Source organism: Aythya fuligula, chromosome 14, assembly GCF_009819795.1.
Source record: "Aythya fuligula isolate bAytFul2 chromosome 14, bAytFul2.pri, whole genome shotgun sequence".
NCBI classification, from domain to species: Eukaryota; Metazoa; Chordata; class Aves; order Anseriformes; family Anatidae; genus Aythya; species Aythya fuligula.
In genome coordinates, this window is record NC_045572.1 from 15,685,957 (window position 1) to 15,710,835 (window position 24,879).

Here is a 24,879-nt window from a genome sequence, read left to right on the forward strand (position 1 = left end):
CTAAAGAGTTTTCTTGCTCAATGCAGAAGCATTCATTGCATAGGACAACTCATCAATCAGACGCAAAGTTCAAGAACAGAAAATGACTCAGACTTAGTTGTGCTATGCTTTGATGTTATCCTTCAATGAAAATTCTTTCAGCTTTAGAGAGAGGCCTGGGAAGCCTTTGGATTTTTTCTGCATTTTTTCATATGCAGGTGTCTGCAGATACCAAGGTTAAATGCAAGGAAGCCACATGCCTTTGGCCCCTTCTCACTCTGAGTAATTTTCTGCTTTCTCAGCTGTAATACCTTGATTCTACAGAGTGTGAATCATGCAGACCATGAATCCTTTTGCCTTCAGAGTACACAGGATAGAGTTATCTCAAACATACATGTATTTTGGCGACATAATTCAGTCCAGGGCAGACCTGCCTTCTAGTTCCTACCGTGGTATGAATTGACGGACAGCAGTGAATAATACTGAAGGGTGGAACTGCTCCAAAGAGTTCAGTTTTTAATTACATACCCTGTAGAACAAAATAAGTACCTCAATTTAAGAAAAAGCTGAATTACAACTTATTCTGATTTCTCATAGTTTTCACCTGGAGCAATGCATATTGTTTCCCTCCCTTGCATTCTTCTGAATTCTCATTAACCTTTCTGTCAAGGTTGCATTAAACACGTCTTGTTAATTCACGATGTTCTTTGAGAAATATGACATGGAAATGACAAATGCTTATCTGAAAAATAAAAAACAAATAAAAAAACAACACCAGAAGAAACACCAACCCCCTCTGATTTAATGAAGTGCCTAACAAGACAAAATTCCAGTTTAAAACAGGCTGGATTTGAGCTACTTCACTACTTCAGTGAGTTCAGCACCAAGACCATCTGAATGGCTTGAGCATCTGTCCTTAAGGGAGCAGAAGAAAAGGTCATGAATCCTGGTAAAATCAAAAGGCTTCAAGAAACTCCCTCAAAACTGGACCACTTTTACTGTTCTAATACGGTATTCTACAGCAATGCTTGCCTCCTAAATAAAAACCTTTTACAATTAATATACACTTCCCATACTGTCATACTTCCCATAGGTCAAGACAGTGAATTTCTTAAGAACATCTACTACTTTGAGGGCATTTCTAGTGAGGAGTTGTTGAAATCTTGGATCAACACAAGGTAATGCAATGCAGGAACCTTTATATTCAGACAGAAATATTCCTCATGCAAAATCTTGCATAAACACTAGGCACTTAACAAAGCATTTGTTAGTCCTAAGAAAGATTCCAAAGCAGTTCAATTGACTGGTATTGATGTACTGCAGTTATCGTATTAAATATATTTTGAAAAATATTCAGTAAGACAATTATGCAATGAAATTAGCATTTATATGGTTCCTTTCATCTACAAAGGAGTCAAATTCCTATGCATTTATAAGAGTACAAATGCATACTACTGCTGAAGTGAAGCCAATTCTACAGCAAGAAACATCAAATGGTCTATACTAGCACATGACATAATGGGTTATACAAAGATATTTAAAATCCAGAGAGATGACAAGACCCAATTACTCACGTTAGAGTATTGAACATACAGTCAAATACAGGGGCATTCAGATAATTTTTATTTACTCGCTCCTAGAAGTTCAGTTCATTGCATTTTTTAAGCCTCCTAATAGTTTTGCTTTTCTTACATGCCTTTCTTGGCCATGCAAGGTAGTTCATGGACTACAAGTCAGATGCACACAAACCATCTGTCAGAATCCACTGCTTGCTTATAACCATAAAACAACCAACACAGTAGCCCTTCTTCAGGATATTGCCAGTTCAGATTACAAGACTAGTACTTAACAAGTCTCACGCTTATACCTAAAGATGCAGACTTTTTATTGACTTAGCCTTATGTTGAAAAAGAGCAGTACTAGATCTAATCTAGAAAAATAAACCCAGGGTCTCTTAGCAAAAGGAATAATTGGAAGCAAATTGAAACCTATAAGCAACAAGTTCTATAAAAACACGACAGAGTTAAATGCCTTATACCCTTTTTAAAAAAGTTTAAAAAAGTTGTCCACTTATTTCTAATAACAGCTGCACGTAATAAAGTACATCAGCTGGTCAAAACTCATCAGTTTTTCCTCCATCTAACAGGCCAACTTAAAACCCAAAAAGTTTACATTAAGAAAATCAAGTGAGTAAAAATGCAGAAGTTGTTACACAGTCTGGACAGCAACACAATAGCAGAATTACCAGTTCTTAGGATTAATATATTCTTTGTCTCCAGAGGGCCATTGTGTATTTAAGGTGTGCAACATACATGCTATTTTCTAATAATCATAAAGAATTTCTGAAACTTATTAGTAAAACTTAAATGTTATCTCTCAAAGAACTCCAAGACTCCAAAGGTTAGAAATGTTTTCCTGCAATGAGACATACAGTGACCTCATAAATATTAACAGACCCTTTGAACTAGAAAATGCCACCAATTCTAGCTTCTGTGCAATGTTATGGGACTGAGCAAAACGGAATACAAGAACATTCCTGCAAACATTTACCCCTGTGGAAGCCTTAGATAAAAGTGCAGTTTGGAAGTCATATTTGCGTGCTTCAAAAGTCCATGAAGAATGTTTGGAAAATCCATTTATACTTTCAAAGCAGATTCAGCCCATTAGGCCGAGATTTTTTCCTAAAATGTGCTAGTTCAAGAATCAAAAGATTTACCTGGACAATAAAACTTTTTTTCCTCCAAATAGGATCAAATAACCAGTTGTATACCACTGATATTCAAACTGTTTTTATCAGCAAGTGATTTGTGTTTTTTTTTCCCCTCCCTCATGACTTGCATGGAAAAAAGCTACTTCACAGAATTACAGCACAGCAAAGCTTTCATGTCTACACTGTGCATTTTGTTTACCAGCTAGTTATCCACTCATTGATATGTGCACTTACTTCCCATTTACGTGAATGTTACGTTTGTTCCAAATGGCTGAGCTCGGAGCTGGTCACAGCAGTTCACTCAGCTGCAATGCTGCAGACAAAGCCTCTCTTTTCCCTCTCACAGGTCTCAGACATTCCTGGGTGTCCTCAGAGGACCTCCGAAATTACCCTTCTAACTGGCAGTACATCACCCTTCCTGCAGACTATAATATTAATACTGTAAATTACTTCCGAAGCTTCACCAAATTAAAAGTCAGAGATGACTGCTTCTTTAGGAACAGTTTATGGAACACTTTCAGCATTAAGCCTTGAAACCATTACTTGCAGTAGGAAAAGCGACGTCTGTGGCTTCCACCACAGTACCTGAATTGTCCAGAGGATGTCACCTTTGAAATGCAAGAAACTGAGGCATCTTTGTCCAAGTTCTGCTTTCATGACTGAAACCCCATGCAGAGTTAGCCACTGCTCAGAGGAGAGGCATCTGCTTTGCCCTGGGTAGCCCAGCTGGGGCGTCTGTGCCCTCCTTTCCATGGGAGGGCAGTTAAAAGGTCAGCGAGTCCCAGCCTCTGTCCCCCAATAAAGATATTAGCTCCTTCTTGTTCTAACCCCAGCATCACCAGCCTGATGGACAAAGACTGTCTGCCCTTAAGCATTCTCCTAGTCTCTCACTTGTCTCATCCCAACAGGAAGGGTTTCCTTCATCAGAATGCTTGGGGGGGACATGATCTGGCTCATTCTGTTTAAAAATGAAGTGAGAAGGGGTGGGTGAGCTTTGCTGTCAGAGCAACACTGAAGGATGCCAGCAGCCTGCAGAAGTCAACCACAGCCTCATGCACAAGATCACTGAAGAAACCTACCCCCCAAAAGCCCAGCACATAGGCTGATGGTTTGAGAATGAGAAAACCTGATGGATTTGCACAACTCTCCATGGCAAAAAAAAAAAAAAAAAAAAAAAAAAAAAAGAAAGTAATAATTTAAGAAAGGTTAGATTGTCACAGTTGCCCCTGACAAGACTACCTACCTGGTGAGACCTTCAGCCTGTACTTTGGGCCACCATTGTGCCCTAACTAAGACCTTAGAAATATTCACAATACAAGCTGTCACCAGCGCTACATTTCCTTGTCACTCTCTCTGTGTGACTGATTTGCCAAGATCAAGTCTAAATTCACGATCAGCAGCAAGGGCACCTAACATGAATTATACAACTGGATTTCCTTCCTAGCCTCCTGGATACGCTAGAGAGAACGCTTTCCCTGCATACATTGCTGCTTTTTATATCCACAGCATATTCTGTGTGTAATGATGCATGACTGCTCTGCTCATCCCACTGCCTCCTCCTCACTCCCAAAACAAAGATGATGCTAGGTAGCAGGGAAGCATTTGTATTAAACATCAAAACCTACATTATAAAATGCATTGATATCATGACAGGGCATCTTACCGCTTGAGGTAAAATAAAAGAGGTGGGGTGGAGGTGGTGGCGATTTTCTGAATTTGGGAAGTTAGCACAGAGGAAAGCGATTGTTTGCTTAGTACAGATCTGGAAAGGAGTGCCTGTGCAGAAAGCTCTATCTAAGGAGACAGAAGATAATGGGATAGAGCCAGCACAAAACAAGGGGATCAGGTAATTAGAGGAAAGAAGGAATAAAAATAAAAAAAAAATCTTTCCTTTCTTTCCACCTACCCAAAAGCATGGATGAAAAGATGAAACTAAAGTCACTGAACTAAAAGACTTCACAGGCAATTCCTGGATGCAGGTTAAGTCAAAGGACTAGCTTATTAAATTTCTATCAGCAGTATGCCAGAGCTGACCAGAAGAAGGAAAATTACTGTCAATAAGGAAGAAATTCAAGGCCTAGAGAATAACAGATTTTGGGAGGTGGCAAAAGAGCCTCCTCCAGAGCACAGACAAAGGTGTACAGTGAGGGAGCCAGGGATGAACAACAAGCAGAAAAACCCAGACAATGCCCTCAGCTCTCACAGAAGTGAAAGATGATGTCTTGAGCATATTAACAACGCAATAAATCCCACAGAGTAATCTGCCACCCTGAAAGCACAGCGTATACTTGAGAGTCTTGAGAGTTTTTGCCCGAGGGAAGGAGATACTGGAGTTTCAGTGTCAGCTCACATCTCAGATTCTCTTCTAAAGGTATCTTTAAGTTGGTCACTCAATTTACTGGTAAGCTGTATGATTTGATACTAGAGCAAAGCTGCCTAGTTTTCTCTGAACAAGAATTAGATGATAACATTTTAGACACTGATGGACTTTGACTCCTGTCAACGTAGAGAGATAAGCAGTGATAATGAAGAACACTTTTTTCCTAAGCTGTTTCTACACGTCTATATATTTTCTATACATGTTATATATAATATTAAATATTATTTTGTAATATAGATGTATAATATTAATATAATATCACTGCAGACAATTATTTGGAAATTGCCAGGCTTATTCAAAAGTTTGCTCATTCTTCCACTGGTGAAGTTAAAAATTTATGATAGTGCATCAAAAAGAAATATATTAAAAAGGCTTCTGATTTAAAATTTGTCATTATTTCCATTTTCAAGTTCTAGCACAGATATAAGGAGAAGAAAAACAACATTTCAATAACTGTCTACTAATGGAAAAAAAAAGGGCTGCAGTTTAAACTAATAGAACACCACAATGAATGAAAAAGATTTAAGGTTGAAATACCAGGATACTATTGCCAACCATCATCTGAGTATTTGTGTTGCATCAACCTGCAAGGTGGCCACGAGGAGATAAGTGAATGATTCTTCTCATTTGATTTATCTAACAAATGCAATCACTGTTCTTTAGTCATAGATTAGCCTGAGTGCCATGCAAAATGACCTCCTACTACTTGCCAGTTACTTAGGTGTGGAGACTATTCTAATAAAATATAAGGAATCAACAAACAGAAGTTAGCAGTGATTTAGATTATAACGCCAAATTCATTATCACAGTAGAAATTCACTTTCACCTGTAAATACTTCTCACAGACAGACTAAATAGCAATCCCAGTGTCTGACAAGAGTAATTGGCTATGGAAGTTTGTGGAACTAGCAATACTGGCAGTTTGTTGCAGGCAAAAAAAAAAAAAAAAAAAAAACTACTTTCCATTGAATGCACGCTGCATGCAATATTAGCGTTGACATATCCCAACACCACACACAATGGTGCCTCCTACAGGAGCACAAACCTTCACCATATTTTCCAATTAGTCCATACTCTGCTTTGGGCTGACCATGTTTGTTCTTTACCCCCCAATGCCTTCCTCTAGGCAAGCTGCTTTATGGTAGGCAAAAGTTACGTCAGATAAAAGTTACCTACAGGTGATGCAACTCAGTTTGGCAATACAGGATCAGACGTATCAGATAATAGGTCAAACTAAACACAAGATTTAGAACATGCTTTCAGATCTAAGGAAAAGTGTAGTCTTTAAATTACTGCTCTGGAATTTACTGGCTTAAAGTGAAAGACCTTATGGCATCCTATCAAAGAGTTACATAAGTCAAAAGGGTTTTCTTTGCTCAGTGTTGCCTGTGCAAGAAATATTTAAGCAATAAAACAATTCCAATACTAACCCTCCTATATAGGCTCCACGACGACAGATTTCAGTTTTGAAAATAGAGAAGTCTCTGTAAATGCTAGCATTCCTCTTCCTTTTTGATTAGAGGCTTTTGCTAGCTGCTTTCTACTTTTTATTTGCTCATTTGAACTGCAAGGCTTTTGATACCAACTTCAGCAGATTTCAGTCACGACACACATCCTATGGTCACAGGTTTGGTACCCTGCACAAACATGCCATATTCCCACCTAGTGCAGAGCATCAGCTGAAACAGCTTTGCATTGCAGTCTCCCTGCAATTTAAAGTTGTCTGCATATGATCTGTAAATGTCTTCAATCTTTCAAGCTTCAGCCTGTATCTTACAGCATTTAACCCCCTGGGTAGCAGGTGCCTCTTTGACATACCTCTCTTGAAAATGGTAAACAGACTAAAATTGGAATTTCTAGCAAGTAGTTTTCATTTGTGCAAAAGGCAAGATATTCCTGAAATAACTTGAGAATCTGAAGTTAAAAGGGAAAAGTCCATTAACAAGTTGGAGCCTTAATCTACAGGAGGCTTTTAGCACTTTGTCTAATCCAATTTGTATTTAATAAGAAGCTTTTTTCCCCTCCAAAGCAGCGCATCCACAATCCCCAGTAAGAACCTCTGCAAATGAAATGAATTATTTTGTACTTTCTGCAGAGTTCAGTTTTATATCTTTAGATATTCTGCTTGAAATTTATATATAGTCCTGGTGTTGCTTTTGCTTTGTAATGCTGTCATTTCCACAGACAATTAATCCTATTGACTAATTTTATTTGTTACTCTTTGAGAAAAATCATTCATAAGGCAGCTAAGGTAAGTAATAACCATTTATACCATTATTGTGATCTTCCATTTATAATTCTATCACAGTTGCCCACAAAAAGAAGGACAGGTTCCTGATTACAATCTGGATCAAGAAGTCTTGCAAGAGGTTATTTATGCACTGAATCTTAACCAACAGGTAAAGCACACTTTATGACATGTTCAAACATGAGTAAAGATTTGGGGATACCACTGTTTGCTTTTTTTTTTTTTTTTTCAGGGCAAAATATATTAATTTTAGGTTTAAAATGTGGGGACACTGGTAAACAGGATATTAAAAGGCAGTGTAAGAACTATTTCATGGGAGGTACATCTCATTCCCATGTGCTGTTGCTAGCTATATATTTAAAAACATCTCTATCCTCAGCTTTAGCTTCACCTTATATCATAACTACACTCTGAATGGTACTGAAAGATAAAATAATGCCACATATTTAAGACTCCAGATGTTGCAAGCCTATTCCCAACCACAGCGGAAGTATGTAGAAGAAACGTCACTCATGAAAAGTCACGGTGATTCTCTTCTTTGCCTGGTAAGTACTGGTGAAAATAATGGGACACAGACAATGGAAACAGGAATTGCAGGAGCTAGTAATTTTACACCCCCAAGAAGTTAACTATCCCTATGCTATCGCTTAATTATTAACTGAGATTTGGTAAGCAGTACAGTGCATTCCAGACATTCATCCTAGCCAATGCTTCCCTTCCAGAACAGTTGTTCTTTCCATTATTTCTCTGCAAGTATCATTTCTACTTCTACCTTAGCCCAATATTAAAACTGAAGAGTTACAGTAAGTTTGTTTCACAGGGTCAATAGTATTGGTCCACTCAGAAATAAATTCTACAGGCTTAGCAATTGCCTTTTTCTTGAGAACTTGAGGTTTAAATTTAGGGGTAGAACTAATTCCAGCCTCAAGACAAGTTAAAGCGACAAAGGAAGAAAATGAAAAGCATCTCAATGACTACAATTTCAATGACTACAATTTAGCTTTGTTAATAGTCTCATCCTGTGAAACAATATTGAAAACATTCTCTATCTTTTGTCTTTTGTGCACTTGTATCCAACACTTATATTAAATTGCCTTACTTATCAACTGAGATTTTCAAGGAGAATCTTGTACTTCGTCGCTTGTATTCTCATTCTGTGTGGGTAGTAGTGAAAATTGGAAAAACTGCATACAAAACTGAAATTTTAATAACACTATGAATTAGCCAAATTAGCCAGAAATAGCGTAATCACGCAAATCCAAAATCAGCCAAGCTTCCACTGCATTCTGGGGAAGTAGGCATAATTATGGGCGTTGGGGACTCCAGCTGTAAGCCAGAGCAGATGTCTTTGTCACAGGCCCATTTGTGACAGCGCATCGTCTGCATGAGACCAACCTTGAACACAAGGGCACTCTGCCCATACCAGAACAGAAGCACAGCACTGTAACAGGGATGGTAAATTACTTGGTGATCCAGCTGGAGAAAAAACAAGGGCAGTTCTTTTAGTAATACACTATGCAGATACACACTGACCTAGATGTAGAAAGAGGCAACCTGGGAACAAACAGCAAAATGTAATGGTTGCACAAATTTGGCCTTCACTTTAGTTACTGCTGCAGTACTTAATGCAGGTCTTGAGTTCCATCCAAAGCCTGTTTCAAAGCAGAGCACTTTTTTTCACGATTTTAAGGCTCTTAGCATTTCAGCCCAGCCTCCAAAGGGAGCTGTAGTGCAGAGGAAGAAAGTCACTTCAGAGCATTTACAACCATAATAGGAACTTTTTTTTTTTTTTTTTTTTAAAAACGGACATTATCATGTCTGTCCTATCCTATCCTCTCACACCCTAATCCAAAGTAGGTGTGAGAATGCTGTGCAAACAATGCACTTAATTATGCTTGAGATTACAAGGCAGCTACAAGCAATTAGAAATAAATCCAGATTCCACCTTTCCAGTTAGCTAGAACAATGTAATACTTCAGTTAGGTCCTAACTGGAACTAGAAACTGCTCAAATAGAAAAAATAAGAGACCAGATTCACCTAAAGACAGAACAGCACACGGTGGTAGACAAAATGCATTATGTGATATGATTACTGGTCTGCTAGAAAAGAAATTCTATGTCTCAACACAAAATATTGAGGCTGCAGGCCAGTTTTCAAGAACCATGTGGTGCACAGCCACAGAGAGACATACAAGAATAGGACAAAAATAATTCCCCTGCTGTCTGAGTCCCATCAACGGTTCCAGTTCATCCTGATGGTGCTCAAGTGGAGTTTGATGTAATCTGCAGAAGAGACAAGATCAAATAGGGAGGATTTGCATGATGCTGCCATGTATTGCCCCAGGACATGAGATCTATTTGCAGATGTCCTGCAGGGCAAACTCTGCGAGGCTGGGCAGAACCCAGATTAGAACTGCATCCTATGAGGTTTTCTTGTCTTTTCTGTCCTGTGCAGAAATTGGATGAGACAGCTTGAATAACAGTGCCATCTCTCCTCTGAAAGCTTCTGCTTCCCTATGAATAATTCCTTGCATTTAAGAACTCTCTCATCAATGCAATGCAAATGAACTGAAACTATGTTGAGCCACTGACTGAAGAAAAACCATCTCCATTCAACTGCTAAAGTTTTTAAAAGGTTCTCTACCCTGTCCATGCTACCAAGGAAACTTTTCTTTAAGAGACATTTCAGCACTGTCTCCCCCTCAAATCACTCATTTTCAAAAGGTCTTTTTTGAGGTGAGAATGCAGGTTACTAAGAGTCTTTTGAGTCGTCTGCTCTATCAGTCTGCAGAAATTCATACTGAAGTTTCACAGCTAGCATTACTGAAATCCAAACTAGAAAACTTCCCTTTCTCCTTTATTTCCTTACCTATTCATTACAATCTACTACAAGAAAAAAAATGAATACAGCTAGCTAGACCTAAAGTGACCCACTTCACGTTCCTTCCTCAATTTGCACAGGTAACAACAATGGAAGACAAAAGATTGCATTAACAAGAGAATATCCTCCACTACCATACATTTGGAACAAAACATATATTGATTTTTGTTCCTAGGGAAAATGTGGTATGAGGCATATTTGCAGCAAAAACTACTTTTACTAGGATTACATTGCAGCAAAGTAGAGGAATCTTGTATTTTTGACAATGTGATCCTTTTCCCCTACATATTTATTTGCAGAAACAACACATTAAAATGGAAAAAGGAGAAGTACGTATCATTGGAGAACTGTCCATACTATACAGAAATAGGAATGAGCGGGTATAGCTACAAGGAGCTTGAACTATCTGCACTGCTTTTGTCTGTTAAGTTAGGCACTGATGAACAGCTGAGAGAATGCAACTAGTTGAGCTGTTTCCATTCTGTTTCTGGGAAGAAATCTCTGTGGATCAGAGGAGCCCACTTGTATCATCTAAATGATAATAACTAGGTATAGGTCCAGTATAAGATATCCTGCAAACAGTGGAATGAAGGAAGCCGATTTTCTCCTTTGTGTTTGTCCCCTAAAACATCTTCCCATTCCCAGCATAATAGTATCGCCACTTTTCTTTCTCCTTTCCACAGACCATGAAGACCATGAAGGAAGAAAGGAGTCTCTAAAAACAGCCCAACCCTTGTCATGCCATCAAAGGGTAACCAAGATGATTCCATGGTTTGAAGACTTGGAGGACTTTGTCCTAACTCTACCACTTCCACTTTGTTTCATTACTTCTCTGCTCGGGGAGAACTGTAAACCTGCAAGGTACCAGTAAGCAGGTTCTGGCATTTGCAGCCCAGGGTACTCATGCTTCTGAGGGCACAGCCAGGTTCCCCTACAAATTTTGGGCTTTCCCTTAAAGTCAGTGAATGTTCAGATTAGTGATTTTTAAGAAAACACTATGAGCTCAGACTGACACTTTTCTATAGAAAAGAATTCTCATCGAAAAATCCTTATATCATTTTACATGCAACAACTATCCCAGTGTTACCCTCAGTATATCCTCAGCATTACGCAGATAATATCAGTGGGATTTCTTTTTAACTCTAACTAAACACTTTTTATATGATTTATTTTATGCATTACTGTTTCCAACAATTTATTTGTATGTCTACAATCCACATATTTTTCAAATACAAGAAATGCATTCATTTGTGCACTTCATGCCACAATGACAACACACTGAGTAATGTCAGCCTCAGGATGCATTTTCTAGTCTATACTATAGGGGCACATTTGAGCACGAAGCATAATATAAAGTACACACATAAATCCCATTATTATTAATGGAAACTATGTGCATTGCACCTCCCACACACTGTTTAAAAACTATGCCCCACAGAATCATTTTAAATAACCTACATTCTACAGTGTGAACCTGTTATTTAAAAGCTATTTCTTTGCCTGCTCTATTATGAAGGGACAAGAGAGTTTACAGAGAACAAGCCTCACAGCTTCAGCCTCCGAGTTTCAAGCCTTTTCTTTTGCTTTTTTTGCATACTAAAAACATAAGGCAGTCTGTATTGTTCAAATAATCTAATTTTCCCATCCACCTTCATTAACATCGCTGGCTGAAACCAATTACAAATGCCTTAAGGCTCATAGCCTCATAAGCATAGTGTGACAGGTCAGATTTTATTGTTTGCTCCATCTATCACTACTGACACAATAATTCAAAGTCCACAAGCCACAGTCAACTCACTGCTTTCTTCCTTCTCCCTGTGCACCTGCTGTAATTTTAATGTAGAAGCTTATTAAGAAGTACATTGTCTTCTGTCATTCTGTGCTGGCTTCTTCCCCACATTTAAGAAAAAGTCCCAAGTTACGCTTTTATTCACACAGCATCTAGCATTCTCTCCTTTGGGGTAAACATGCCCAAGCAAGTCATTTTTGGTGATGTACTTGAGCAACAAATACACTTTAAAATAATCTAATGTGGTTGTGAAAATAAAATAAAAAAACAGCTCAGCCACAGAAAAATCACCAACACAAATGTCTTTGGCTTGTTCTCTAGATCAAAGTGTTCATTTACTTTGTAAAACATAGATGATAGACCAGTGTCTTCCAGTTTAAAGATGGGTACCAAATCGTACTCCTTTATAGATCCTCTAAGCCTGCAACGTGACCAGGTAGTTCTTATCCTGTAAGGGCTGACCAGAGCTCTTAGAACCTTCTGTGGTGAATAAACAAATAGAGGAAAAACTATTTCAGCTGCTCACACAGTTAGTACTATGCCAGGTGAAAAGTCTTATGAACATACACATATACACAGAGTTTAACTGGGAAGCTGTCCCAGAAGTTGTCACAATGCACAGATCAGTGGATATGCAAGCCTGGCTACTCTCAGTTATGATATAAAATTGGTAGAGGATTGCTAGGGATTTTGAATTTACTATCTGACATTACCAAAAAGCAGCAGCTTCTTCAGGTCAACACAAAACTAAGTGGGATTTGAAAGGAAGCAGAAGTATTTGCTGGATCACTTGGTTATTTGAACAGAGTTCAGAAGTTATACTTCCCAGCTCCCTCAAAGTTTAACAAAGGTTACTGTACCAGGGGAAAGCACTGATTTGTTTGGCTTGGGGCTAAAGGCTGCACCAGAAAGAAAGTAGGAGATGAAACTACATTTTTCTGAGTACATTAACTGACCAAGCAATAAGTGTCATTTTTAGAGCACATACAAAAATATCCCTTACAAGGTACACAATTTTTTTGATGAACAATAAAGCATCTTGACTTGTTTGGTGACATCGTATCATTCCTTGTAATACTTGCCCTCAAGCATGAGCTACTAAACATCAGATGGTTTGACTTAGGACACCTCTGACACATTTGTTTTCAGTATTTAACTTTATTAAAGTTTTTTGTTTTTTTTTTTTTTTTTTTTTTTATATAAAACGCTCATTAGATATTTCTTTAATTTTAGCAGATGGGGTCAAAACCTCTTTCAGTCCTGCTGATGTGAAATTGCAAGATCTCTAATAATTGCAAGAGTTCCTTAATCCTCTACTAATGTGAGAGAGAAAACTGTGGTCCCAGAAACACAGATGTACCCTACATGCTATACGAAAAGAGACAACTAGGAGGGGAGCCAGTATAATCTAGAGGATTATAGCAAGCTGCATCGGCTGTGACAGTTCATGGTATAAAGTACATGTTTTGTTACCAAATTAATAGTTTTCTATACCACAGCCCTTTACTTACATAGAAATGCCTTTGATAATACACTAACCAATGGCCAGCAGTACAACTGAAGAGACTTGTTGCACAGGAACACATCAAATCCACAGGCTCACAGTTAAGACTGGGGACAGTAGCTCAGTTTAGTTCTCAGAGCAGGATTTTGTTTGCTTATTTGTGACAACACATTTGAGCCTACCAGTCTCTAACCTTGGGATTATAACGATATTGGTAACAAATAACTTACTTTATCTTGACAGTAGTGTTACCACAAGTCCTTTTAAAAAGAGCCCAAATATCACTGCAATTTGCCCCACAAAAATACTAAGGCTTCCAGCACTGAACACATACAGGAATAAACCCAAACTTAGGACCAAAAATCCTATTACAAGATAAAGAAAATTAAGCACAATATTCTCTATTACTTCTAAAATTTGCTTAACTTGGGAGCAAAGCTGTGCAGAAGTGATTTACTTTACCCTCCACAAGTGCTCAGCACTCAAAGACATGAATTTCCACATCTAATTGGGCAGCAGGGAAACTCAAACTAAGAGGTGAAGGGATAAATTTTCAAAGTCACAGATGGTGACTAAATGCCATCTGTGCCTTTCAAAATTCATTCTCAAACAAGCTGATGAAAGCCATCCCATCCTTCCTCAAGTAAGGAATTGAGATCTCCCTCATTCTCAATTCTTTGCTCATTCCTTGTGACCATGCTGAGAAACATATACATCTATGTAAACAAACAATTGGATGTCTTTAGGATAAATACCACTTCATCAAATAACATTTCTCAACCCATGCTTCAAACCAAATGTACTGTGCCTTGCAGCAGCTGCAGAGTTTAAGGCTCTGTGTTTTGCCTTCTGCAGGACAAGGTTTATTAGCCAGGGCTTTTCTCCACAATAACAACTTCACAAAGCTTTTGGCTTGCAGGACTCAAGTCTCACTGGCCCAGACTACAGGCAGAGGGAAGATCTACCTTGCTAGAAGTACAGTGGCTAGACGTGCTCCAGACAAGTGAGTGATCTTCAGAACCACTCAATATCAGACAGTTTCTAGTTTTCCCAAGGTCTTCTGGAGTTTCCCTGTTACTTGTGAGAATAAAGTCAGTGATGCTGACTCCAGACCTGCTGCTAGAGGTAGGAAACCCCCAAAACAAAATGAATCAAGTCAATGAAACAGAAGTGAACACTGAAAACTTACTGCTTGAGTATGGAAGTTGTAACAACACAGTAGGATGTTTTTCCTGTGGAAAACTCCAGTCATATTCCATGAAATCTATTAGTTTCCACAAAAATACATTTGAATACTACATTAAAAATCCTGACCAGCTTGTTCAGAAGACCTCAATAAGCTTACTATTAGAGTTTTCACATCTTAGACATATTTAACACAAACAGCAAAAAACATTGAAGTTTTTTTTTCATTACGACTTCAAAGTAGCTCTCACAGTATTTTAGTGTGAGGGACCAAATCTTTCCAAGATATGAAAGGGGAAGATACAAATCGTTTCTTCTTTGCAGCACAGGTCAGTAGAAGAATTAGGTAACACACCAGATCTACCATCATACAGGGGTTCAGGCCTGAGCTTACACCATAGCTTACATTGGGCCTAAACTCTGAACTCAGAGTGAAGAATTGAGTTCACAGATTTAAAAAAAAAAAAAAAAAAAAGAGGGGGGGAAATCTAAGTTTCACACAGAAAACAAATACAATAAGGCTGACATCATTCTCTTCTCCATGGATTTTTAACCACATCTGACCTTGTCTCTTCCTCTTCCTGTCTTTCCTCAATCTCCCCTTGCAGAACCAATCCAAAGCAAAAAGTTAGCACTGAATTTCATCCAGCCTTTTACCCATCTAAGGACAGAACAGGTCTTGCAGCTCACTAAGCCTCTGCTGAGTATCTTGTTTTCCATCAGGAGCAGCATTAGGTGTATTCTTGGAAAGGCTGAGTCACAGACACCACAGCTGGATAGCAACATTGCAGGCCCAGAGGACAGGTAATCCAGGAGAGTTGGGTTATAAAAGCCCTAACCATGCTGCACTAAAGATTCTCCACACTTGGACACTTTATAAATATTTGTTAGTTGTGCTTCTGAATACGGACTCAGAATTAAATACATCAGCCCTCACAATGCACACATTTAACTAAGAATGTCTGGTTATTTTGGCCATTATTTTCTTTTTTTCTCCCATTTCAAGATCACTGGAAAATTATTTCTCTTGCACATCCCTTAATATCAAATTTGTTACCTAATGTTATGACAACAGGAGGTGATTTTTCCATTTTCAAACAAAGACATGATCACAGACTTAATTAGTTTGCAATGATTTAATTAAAATTTGCAGAACAACAATGTACCTAATTAGGAGCATAATAATTATACCAATGTACCTTTCCATCTTTGAAGGGTACATTAGTCATTGAGGTGGTATGTTTTGTAATTTAAGATCATCCCTATTTTCATTTTCTGATTGGTTAAGTGCAGTCATCGTCATGTTCAGGTAATTGCTTTATTAACTAGCTTAATTAAACTTCCTGTAAAACTGACAGCTACACAGTTATTATTCTTAATGTGTTGCTGACAAAAACATTAACTAATTACATAGTGCTCTTTACAGGGCTTCCTTACCTCACAAACTTAATTCATTAGTACTTTAAAGAGCTTTGAACACTGACTGCAGTATACTATGGAAACGTTCTGTATTGTCAGAGTATTAAATAGAGCTCTTTATATCCAGGAAACAGCAATCACTCTTTGCAAGTCTTATAATAGGGGAGAGAGTTCACATATTTTAAAACATCCGCACTGCAAGCAGTAGGTGAACTCGGTGAAGTTTTTGACAAACCTAAAGCCTAGAGAGTTCAAAGTTAGAGAAAAAGAATGATAAAGAATTTCTAAAGTTGCCAGATACGTAACAAAGTTTTACATGTCCAAGAAGTGCCAGAAACTATTACTGGAAACAGGATACAAGGACTGAGTAAATACAGACCAGATTTTCCATCTGTGTTCAACGTGTCATGTCACAACATGGAAATATCTGGCACCACTAAAGAATCCCACCAACCATAAAACAAGTTTGTCATCTGGAAAACAACAGAACATGAGGAAAAAATACTATATACCACAGCCACATCATTTAATTCCCTTCAGCTTTAGCACTTCTATGAAGCTGATAAGATAACCCAGATAAATAACTGTGGCAAGTTTTGAAAACACTTAGAAAAAGAACCAGAAAGATTTTATACCTAAAAAGAGTGATGAGCCTTTGAAGCAGTGCTACTCCTATATATGAAGATAAATCAAAATAAAGTTGGTTTTAATGAAAATCCATTCAGTTAGAAAAACATCAAGAAGATCTGGTATGCTGAGGATACTCAGACCTGATGTTAACACAAGATGTTAACCTAAGCAAGGATCTGTGATTTTATTTCATGGTTTTTATGCACAGCATCAGTTGCTGAGTGTCTCTAGAGATGTCCAGCCGTAATGTCATGTTCCAGTAAAAGTGTTCAAGAACATAGCCCATGCCAAACATTTCCTCCTCTACTCTGCAAATGGCTGCCTTTGAAGAATCCCAATCCCTTATAGTTGGGGGGGGGGGGGGGGGGGGATAGGCAGACAGTCTCCAGAATCATCAGCACTATAATTAATGTAAATAAAATGCTTTCTTTTAAAACACAATCTCTACAGAAAGCACTAGAACAGAGTGTGACAGCCTGAGGATTAGCAAACAGTGCAAACCAGTAAAATGATATGGCAAGATAGCAAAAGCACTATCGTCTGTGTGACTGGAAGATTTTTTTATCCATTCAGGAATGACTAAGACATCATTAGAAGAACAACAATTAAAAATGCATTGGAAGTTACATTCCTGGAATTGAATCCTTAATGATTTCTTAGTTTCCAGGAAAATAGAACACAACAAACAGAAATCCTCTGCCTTCCGCAAGCTTTATCAAAAGTCATTCCAGCTCATGGTCTGAAGTCTTAATTTTGTTTTAAAGATGTGAAATTAATCTTTGAAGCAGAAACTAAAAATGCAAAACAAAGATAAGGAATACTCAGGACCAGCTCAAAAAGAAATTTCAATCCCACTCAAAGCTGAAATGGAATATACTTTCTTAAACAGCAGTACTTCAGTGAAGGCAAGTACATTAGCTCCATTATCTGTGTGCCTCATCTAAAGACAGGGATGCCTCCACTTTGATGTAAGAACCCAAGAGCCACACTAGCTCTGTGCTGCAGGCAGGATACTAGGCTGAGGGACAAATTGCAGATCCTTAAGAAGAGTGAGAAAACTACAAAGCAGTAAAAGAAAGAGCAAATTAGGAACAGAACGAATCATTCCTGCCCAACTATACCAATCATCCCAGCTTCTGGTAATCACTGGCTTAGGGACTCAGTGTGCTAGAGGTTTAGTAGCCTGCAGTGGATCCATTCCCTGTGGATTCATATAAATCCCGTTTATAGCTTCAGCCTGCACAATACCATGCTGCAGTGAATTTTACAATTCTGAACTGAAAAAAATAAGAATACTTCATTTATTTTAAAACTAACTTAATTTCATGAGGTCTTGCATTATGAAGCACAACATTCTTTTTCCATGATTAGCTATGATTTCTTATAAAAATAACACAAAAGTGTTCAGAACTCTGTGCTTCCTTGCAGGTTCCACACCTCTGACAACCACTGCTGCCTTTCTCCATGCATTTCCTAGTTCAACCCTGTTAGCTTTGGGATACAATGATGATAACTGAAGGCAAACGAGACGTCCATAATAATACAATAAAGTTTTGTGCTTGTTCTCAATTCCTTTCTTATTACTTTGTTCGCAGTTTTGCCCAGCAGTGATCATTATGGTCCTCTTCTCAAAACCAGCCAGAATTATTCTAAAATCAAGTGGCTAAACAAAAGCCTGTGATGTGTATATTTTTTTCCTCTTAATCTGTATTTCTGTGTAATTACTGACACACAAGTTTCATCTATATTATTCCATTTTCATTCATTTTTACCTCAGCTAGAAGTCCAAAGGAAGAAAAAAGCAATTCCAGAACAAACATCACCGATGGCATTGATCAGTATCCTCCAGTCATTAGCAAAACGCTTTGATGCTGCCTTGCCAGGCTATGAATACAGTCAAAACCTGTCTTCTGCCTGATCTCCTACCCCTGTGCTGGCAGGAAGAGGCAAAATGTAACTGAGCCAGGAAGGATTAAAACACCAGCGTGTGCCTGTGCATACTGCCTGTGACTACATGAGTAGATGGCCAACGGACAATTTCAGAAGACTCTTTTTTCCCTGAAATGTAGTGGCTACTCTCCATTTTTTGCTTACATGCTTAACAACCACCCTTTCATTTGCCCAGCATATCATTGCACATGCACAAAGCAGCTGATGCAGAGCCAGATACAGATACATACACATGAATGCAGAGCAGCATGGTGTTTGCCCACACTCAAGTGTCCACCTTGTTGTATTTGCACAGTCAATAATGGAACACATCAGCGCTGCAGTGCCAGAAATAATACTTGCCAACTGCACAGCACATGGAAAAAAATTACCAAGGAGAACTGTGATTTTAGTGACTTCAGGATGAAATGGATTAAAGCAAGAAGGAAGAACAACATCATCTGGTGAAAACTAATGAGGAATTTGGGGAAAGCAGTTATAGTAATCCATTCATAAAAGATAGACCAACTCATGGTTTGTACTTACAGTAAAAATGTTATTTGTTAGGACATTAAAAATACATTACTTAATTTTAATACTCTACCTAAAGTATCTTCACTTCATTTATCATTTTGTCTTTGAGAACAGATAAACAAAGCAGAACCTTTAGATGAAGTTGTATAGAAGCGACCATGTTCTACAGGCTACTGTAATAATGCACTCTCAGGTTTACAGTGCTGTAAGCTGTATACAGCAGAGAACAATAGCACTGCTATAGAGCACCTCTGTTATTTAGTAAAGGTTAACAAGACATGCATCCTCTTGCTAGGACCGAATGTCATAAAATAGGTTTACCAACCAGCATGACACTGGAGGAGATTTCAATAAAAAAAGTTAAGAAAAAGCAACAACAAATATGCATTGTGACCAGCCATCAGAGTATTTAAAAAGCAACGAAACCTTATGTGCTCCAGGTTGAGGAAGAAAATGGGGACAAAAGCCGAGGAAAAGAACTTGCTGTGCTTTAAAAGTTCAACAAAATACTACAATTTTCCATTACTAGGACAGAAGCAACACATAGTTAAAAACACAATAAACAAGTGTTGCTTCTGAATAAGTATTCCACAAATCTAAAAAAACTAAGAAGCCAACCACAACCAACTCAAACACCCAACTTCTGGTAGAAATGTCTTTGACAGTGAAGCACATCAACAAAAGGAATTGTTTGGGGTCTTTATTGTAGCACTCAGGCTTGTAGCTTAGCACAGTAGCTTGATGAATTTATGACATTTGAAGAATTTTGGATGAAGTGTTTGGCTTTTATGGTAGAAATAAAACGCCTCCCAGTGACACAGGCAAGATGCACAGAAGTGAGTTCAATAGGATGACTGAATACTCAGTGAAGGCTATTTACTACAGACCACTCTACCACATGCTCTCAAGAGTTTAGAGGCAAATATATCGATTTTAATGTGAGCTCAATTTTAATCCTAAATACCAATGGTGCATTACTCTATTAAATATCCTAGAGAGTATTAAAAAGTGCAGCTTGTTTAAACAGGCAACTTAGAATACTTTTTGTGTATTCTGTATGTAGGAGAAGATTTCTGCTGATTTTCTTCTTTGGCCATGCAAATCCTTCAGCCAGAATAGGGTAGAGGCTTAAATGAATTAGCTGTGGCAGCATTTTAATACCTGCATCTGTTAATGGATGAGGTATACAAGCTGCCCAGCTGAGAAGAGAATGTAGAATAACTGTGCTGATGACACTGCACCTATATCACAACAAAGAATCCTTCCCTCTTCAAGGTTTTATTTTCCTGTATTTCTCCAAGGTTTTTCTTTGGTTTTAAAGCGTAGTTTTACTGGGTGTCAAACCTTACCTTGGACCAGAAAGAGAAGAAAACTTCAGGGGCATTCCCTAAACATGACTTCCAATGCCTGCAACACTGGTAATGGAACATGCATCTGAGACATGGAAGGCTTTATTTGATAATAACAAATCTGGACTGTTGAATAGCTGTGAAGACAGCTTCTTTTATTGAATCAAGCCCTAAGGTGATCATATTTTTAGTATAACAATGAGCCAATTTAGTCCTGCTCTGGGATAATTCCCTGGGTTATGGGATTTTTTTTTTTTTCTTTTAATGGTACCATATATGCTGCATCTGGCACAGAAGAGTATTAAAAGAGATGTAAACAAATTGTTGTACGTTAACAAAACAGCCTGAAGGAAAAAAAAACAACAAACAAAACAACCTATTACAGAACAATGATACTGTCAAGTTATTTTACCTTTTGGGGACAAAATCTAAAGAAAATAAAACCAAACCAAGCCAAGAACTACCCTAGAACTGTCTTGTGTGACCAAGTCAGTTTGGTCAGATGCCTTTCTTTGCATCATTGATATTGGAAGCATTCTACATCCTTAGGAAGAACAAGCAATTTACAGAAACATGAATCATGAAAGTCATAAAATTCTGGTTTGTCATTTTAATTTGGTGTTTTTCAAATACATAAATGTGTAAATTTATTAGCACTTTTTCTACAGAAATAAACTAAGAGCTACAGTAGCTCTACTGTAAATTAAATTACAGTACTCTTAAATTTAATGCTGCCTATTAACTAAAGCCATTTGATCTTCATATTATAGTCTGCACAGTCACTGCTAAAAGGATTTCAGGGCACAAACAGAACTTACCTTGGTAGTATATGTATGTCCATCAGAGCCACAGACAGGGCTTGCATGCATCATGGGGCAAGGCTTGCATTTCACTATGTTAGCTGGTCCAGTCCAGTGCTTCTGGGCCAAGTTTCCTTTCTTTTGTCGAATGCTGTAAAATAAGAGGCAGCAGTTTTTTTGAACCTGCTTGTGTGAAACAGAAGAATGAAAGCTTTTCTGAATAAAGCATAGCTTGGTTTTCAACACAGTATTTATTTAAAGCAAGAAAGTTTAGTATATCTCTTACTGATACTTCTATATAGCACGTGGGAGTAGACTATCTTGATATTGTAAATTGGTTCACACTGTTAGATAAACAATATTTGGCAATTTTGATTTGTAACTACTTCACTTCTAATTACAGCATTTTGTTAAACCACACCGCATTCCTGGTGAGGCATGCATGCGACACTAAACCAAGTTGTGTTTTCACTGGGTCTCCAATTCCATGCCTGCAAAGACACTCCGCTGTAACCTACTGTCTGGTAGCTCCACAGGTGGCTAGCACTGCTCCCTTCTCTCTTTCAGGGAACAAAGTCCTTCAAGGCATTTATGAAAAGAAATTCTTGTTCAGGCAAAGTTCAGATTAAGACCAAGTATCAATAATTTAAAAGTGAAGTTGTTTCAAAACAATTGCTATTTATATTAGGTTATAAGAATGTCCAGGTATAGATAAAAATCAAAGAACTCTGTATGTGCTGCAGCATTCTTGATATGCCAGGTCCAGAACAGCTGTTATTCTCAGATCAGTCACAGTCCTGGTAGGAACACCGGAGTGACAGAGCATCCCCAATTCTACACATGCATTTGTACCACAGTCTACTCAATTACTACATTAAAAATAAGTATGAAGTGACATCTGCTCTACAGTCTTATTGGAAAATGTGCAATTGATTCTGATTAATGACTCATTTTCCTATAATAATGAACTACTTGGCTGCTACAACATTTACTAATTATCATCAGCATACTGTTGTAAGCTGATTAAAAGTTTGCTTTATAAACCACAAGTCAATGTTACAATGCAGATTCATTTTGGTCATGTGTACTTTCACTTGAAAACATTTACAAGGGAAGGGATCACATCAGCTTTGCTGGAGACTTAAGAAAAATAACTACCATCTGTTTCTATACCATAGTAAGAAAAGATATGATACAACAATTCAACTAGAAATTTACTTCAATGCACCGCTGAATGACTTTATCACAGTTCTAGAAAAATATATACAGATATATTTTAAAGCAATTTCGCTGCAGCTTGCAATTTGCTACACAATACCGACTGATGTAATGACACATTCAGCTGCTAAAATAATAGAAATTCTGTTCTTTCATCTCAGTTAAAGTTTTCTTCTAGTATAACCTTTGTCACAGTGATGACTAGTACTATATAGAAGCTCATGTCCACAGAAGGAATCCAATCGTGATATCATAAACTATGAAAATAGAAGCCCTGTTTTAAAGACTAAATTCCCTTGGCTGTCTTGAAGAAGTTTTCTTAATCCATGGAGCAGCTTCCCACCTTTTTTTTTTTTTTTTTTTTTTTTTAAAACCAGATGCTGAATGCTGCAGATGTGAGGTTGCTCATCTCTGAGTCTACAACTCTGCAGACATGTTCTCCATGGTGCTGGGGCTGTACAAACCATTACTTTAAGTTTTCCAGCAGTAACTTTTGCTTCTTTGTAGCCCCCATGTCTCCAACTAAGATGCAACGATTATCTTATTTTCTGGAACCATTTCAATTACATGCTTTTATTTATTTATTTTTTATTTCCAGCTTGACAAGAAAATTTGCTCATTCACTTTACTAACGGCCCTGCACTTCTAGAAGCATACAAACTGGGAGTGAAAGTATGGTGAAATGCAGTAGTGGATACTGATGAGCAGAGGCTGGAGAACGGAGACATGAAAGGTGCTGAGCTCTTCCTTTGGAGGCAGCAGGACGGATCACAATTCAAAGCAGACTTTACCTTTCCACAGCCCTTGACTGCCACAATCTCAAAAGAAACTCATCTGTATGTAAAATCGTTCAAAGGAAGAAAGTTTGAGGCTATAGAAAAAACAGCTGAAGAAAGGCTAAACTTGAAATGTATGATTTAGTGCCTCTGTCAAAGCCATTAGCCACAAAGCATTCGGGATGGAGATGAGTGACTGAACTAACAAGCACCTCATCAAAATTAAATGCAGATTGAAGTTCTTGGCTAGACTGATGCCTAACAAATCACAGGATCTTGAGGCTTTGAGTGACATGCCTAAAATACATTACACAGCATTTGCGACCCAAGTTCTGTTCAGGCATTTCACACTACCCTAAAGAGAAAAGTCTGCTCCTGGCATGGCCACTTGGCCCTTTCTGCACAGACTTACAGCCCCCTCTTCATTTCCTTACTCACTCCTGCTTTGGCCACTTCAGGGTTTGTACTGCAAAGCCAAATTCTGATGTAAGATTTTTCTAGAACTAATGATGTTTTGTTGCTCTCCCATCCCCACTTAAAATAATAAAGAAAAATTAATTTAAATTTGACCATTTCATGTCATTTCAGCAGCTCACCAAGTCTGGTGGCCCTTTCCACCACTTACTGGAGAGCAAAGAGAACAAAACACAGCCTTAGTGCTAAGCTCTGCTCCTGCTGCAGGTGCCTTGAATTCAACAGCAGTGAGAGCAGCACCTCCCCTTGTCTCTTAACTATAAAGGTTTCACCTGGACTTGATTCAAAGCATTTCATTTATATACCTGGAAGGGAACAGCATTAACACTGTTCTCTTCTCCCAAGCTGCTTCATCTTCAGGATCTTTTGATATTAAAAGGGAACTGATGCTCTCAAAGGGGTATTTAATAACAAGAACAATTCACAGCGGAGTATGTCTCAAAGCATTTTATTCTTTCCAAAGGAAAATACAAGTTAGCAATTTTAGTAGCCCTTTACATCAGGTGCGTAATGAGGCAGGGGGTTACTGCAAGAAGTCTGCACTGATTTTAACTTCTGGATTTATGATTTTGCTGGCATTGTAGTCTGGAAGCCATTTTGGTTGCAAGAAGCAATTTGGATTTCAAAAGCGAATTTATTCTTTTCAAGCTACAGTTTTGTCAGAAACAATAGCACAAAATGTCACTGTATTTGAAGCAAGTCAAACACCATTTTTGTCAGCTTGGTTGAGAGAGCAATAATTGAAAGCTGTAACTGGATGCCCAGATCTTCCCCCTCCCCTTCAATGCCAAAAACACAGGTAAGTACCCATTAGAGAGGACATCTTTTTTTTCCAGAATTAAGTGTGTATTTTTCTGGAGTGACATTTTAAGACACGATAAGGCTTCTGGAAGCTGTTCAAGCCTATAACCCCTAACAACACATCAAACATCCAAACAAACAAATTAAAACCTAGACAAGAATATTGGCTGCCATAAGCAGACAGCCTGCAAATCCCTTCTCAATGGAAGGGCACATTCACACACTCTGGGAACATGTTTTACTATGCTAATCATCTTGTTTTAGAGTAAATAT

General features: G+C 38.0%; 1 protein-coding gene across 2 annotated transcripts in view; it reads right to left on the reverse strand.

Annotated features, from left to right (window-relative positions):
• Positions 1-24,879, reverse strand: part of SPOCK1 (SPARC (osteonectin), cwcv and kazal like domains proteoglycan 1) — a 285,128-nt gene that overhangs the window by 73,823 nt on the left and 186,426 nt on the right. For both annotated transcript variants that reach the window (XM_032196945.1, XM_032196944.1), the window contains one exon: positions 21,356-21,488. In XM_032196945.1, coding sequence (XP_032052836.1) covers positions 21,356-21,488 — 133 coding nt within the window. The remainder of the gene's footprint in view (positions 1-21,355; positions 21,489-24,879) is intronic.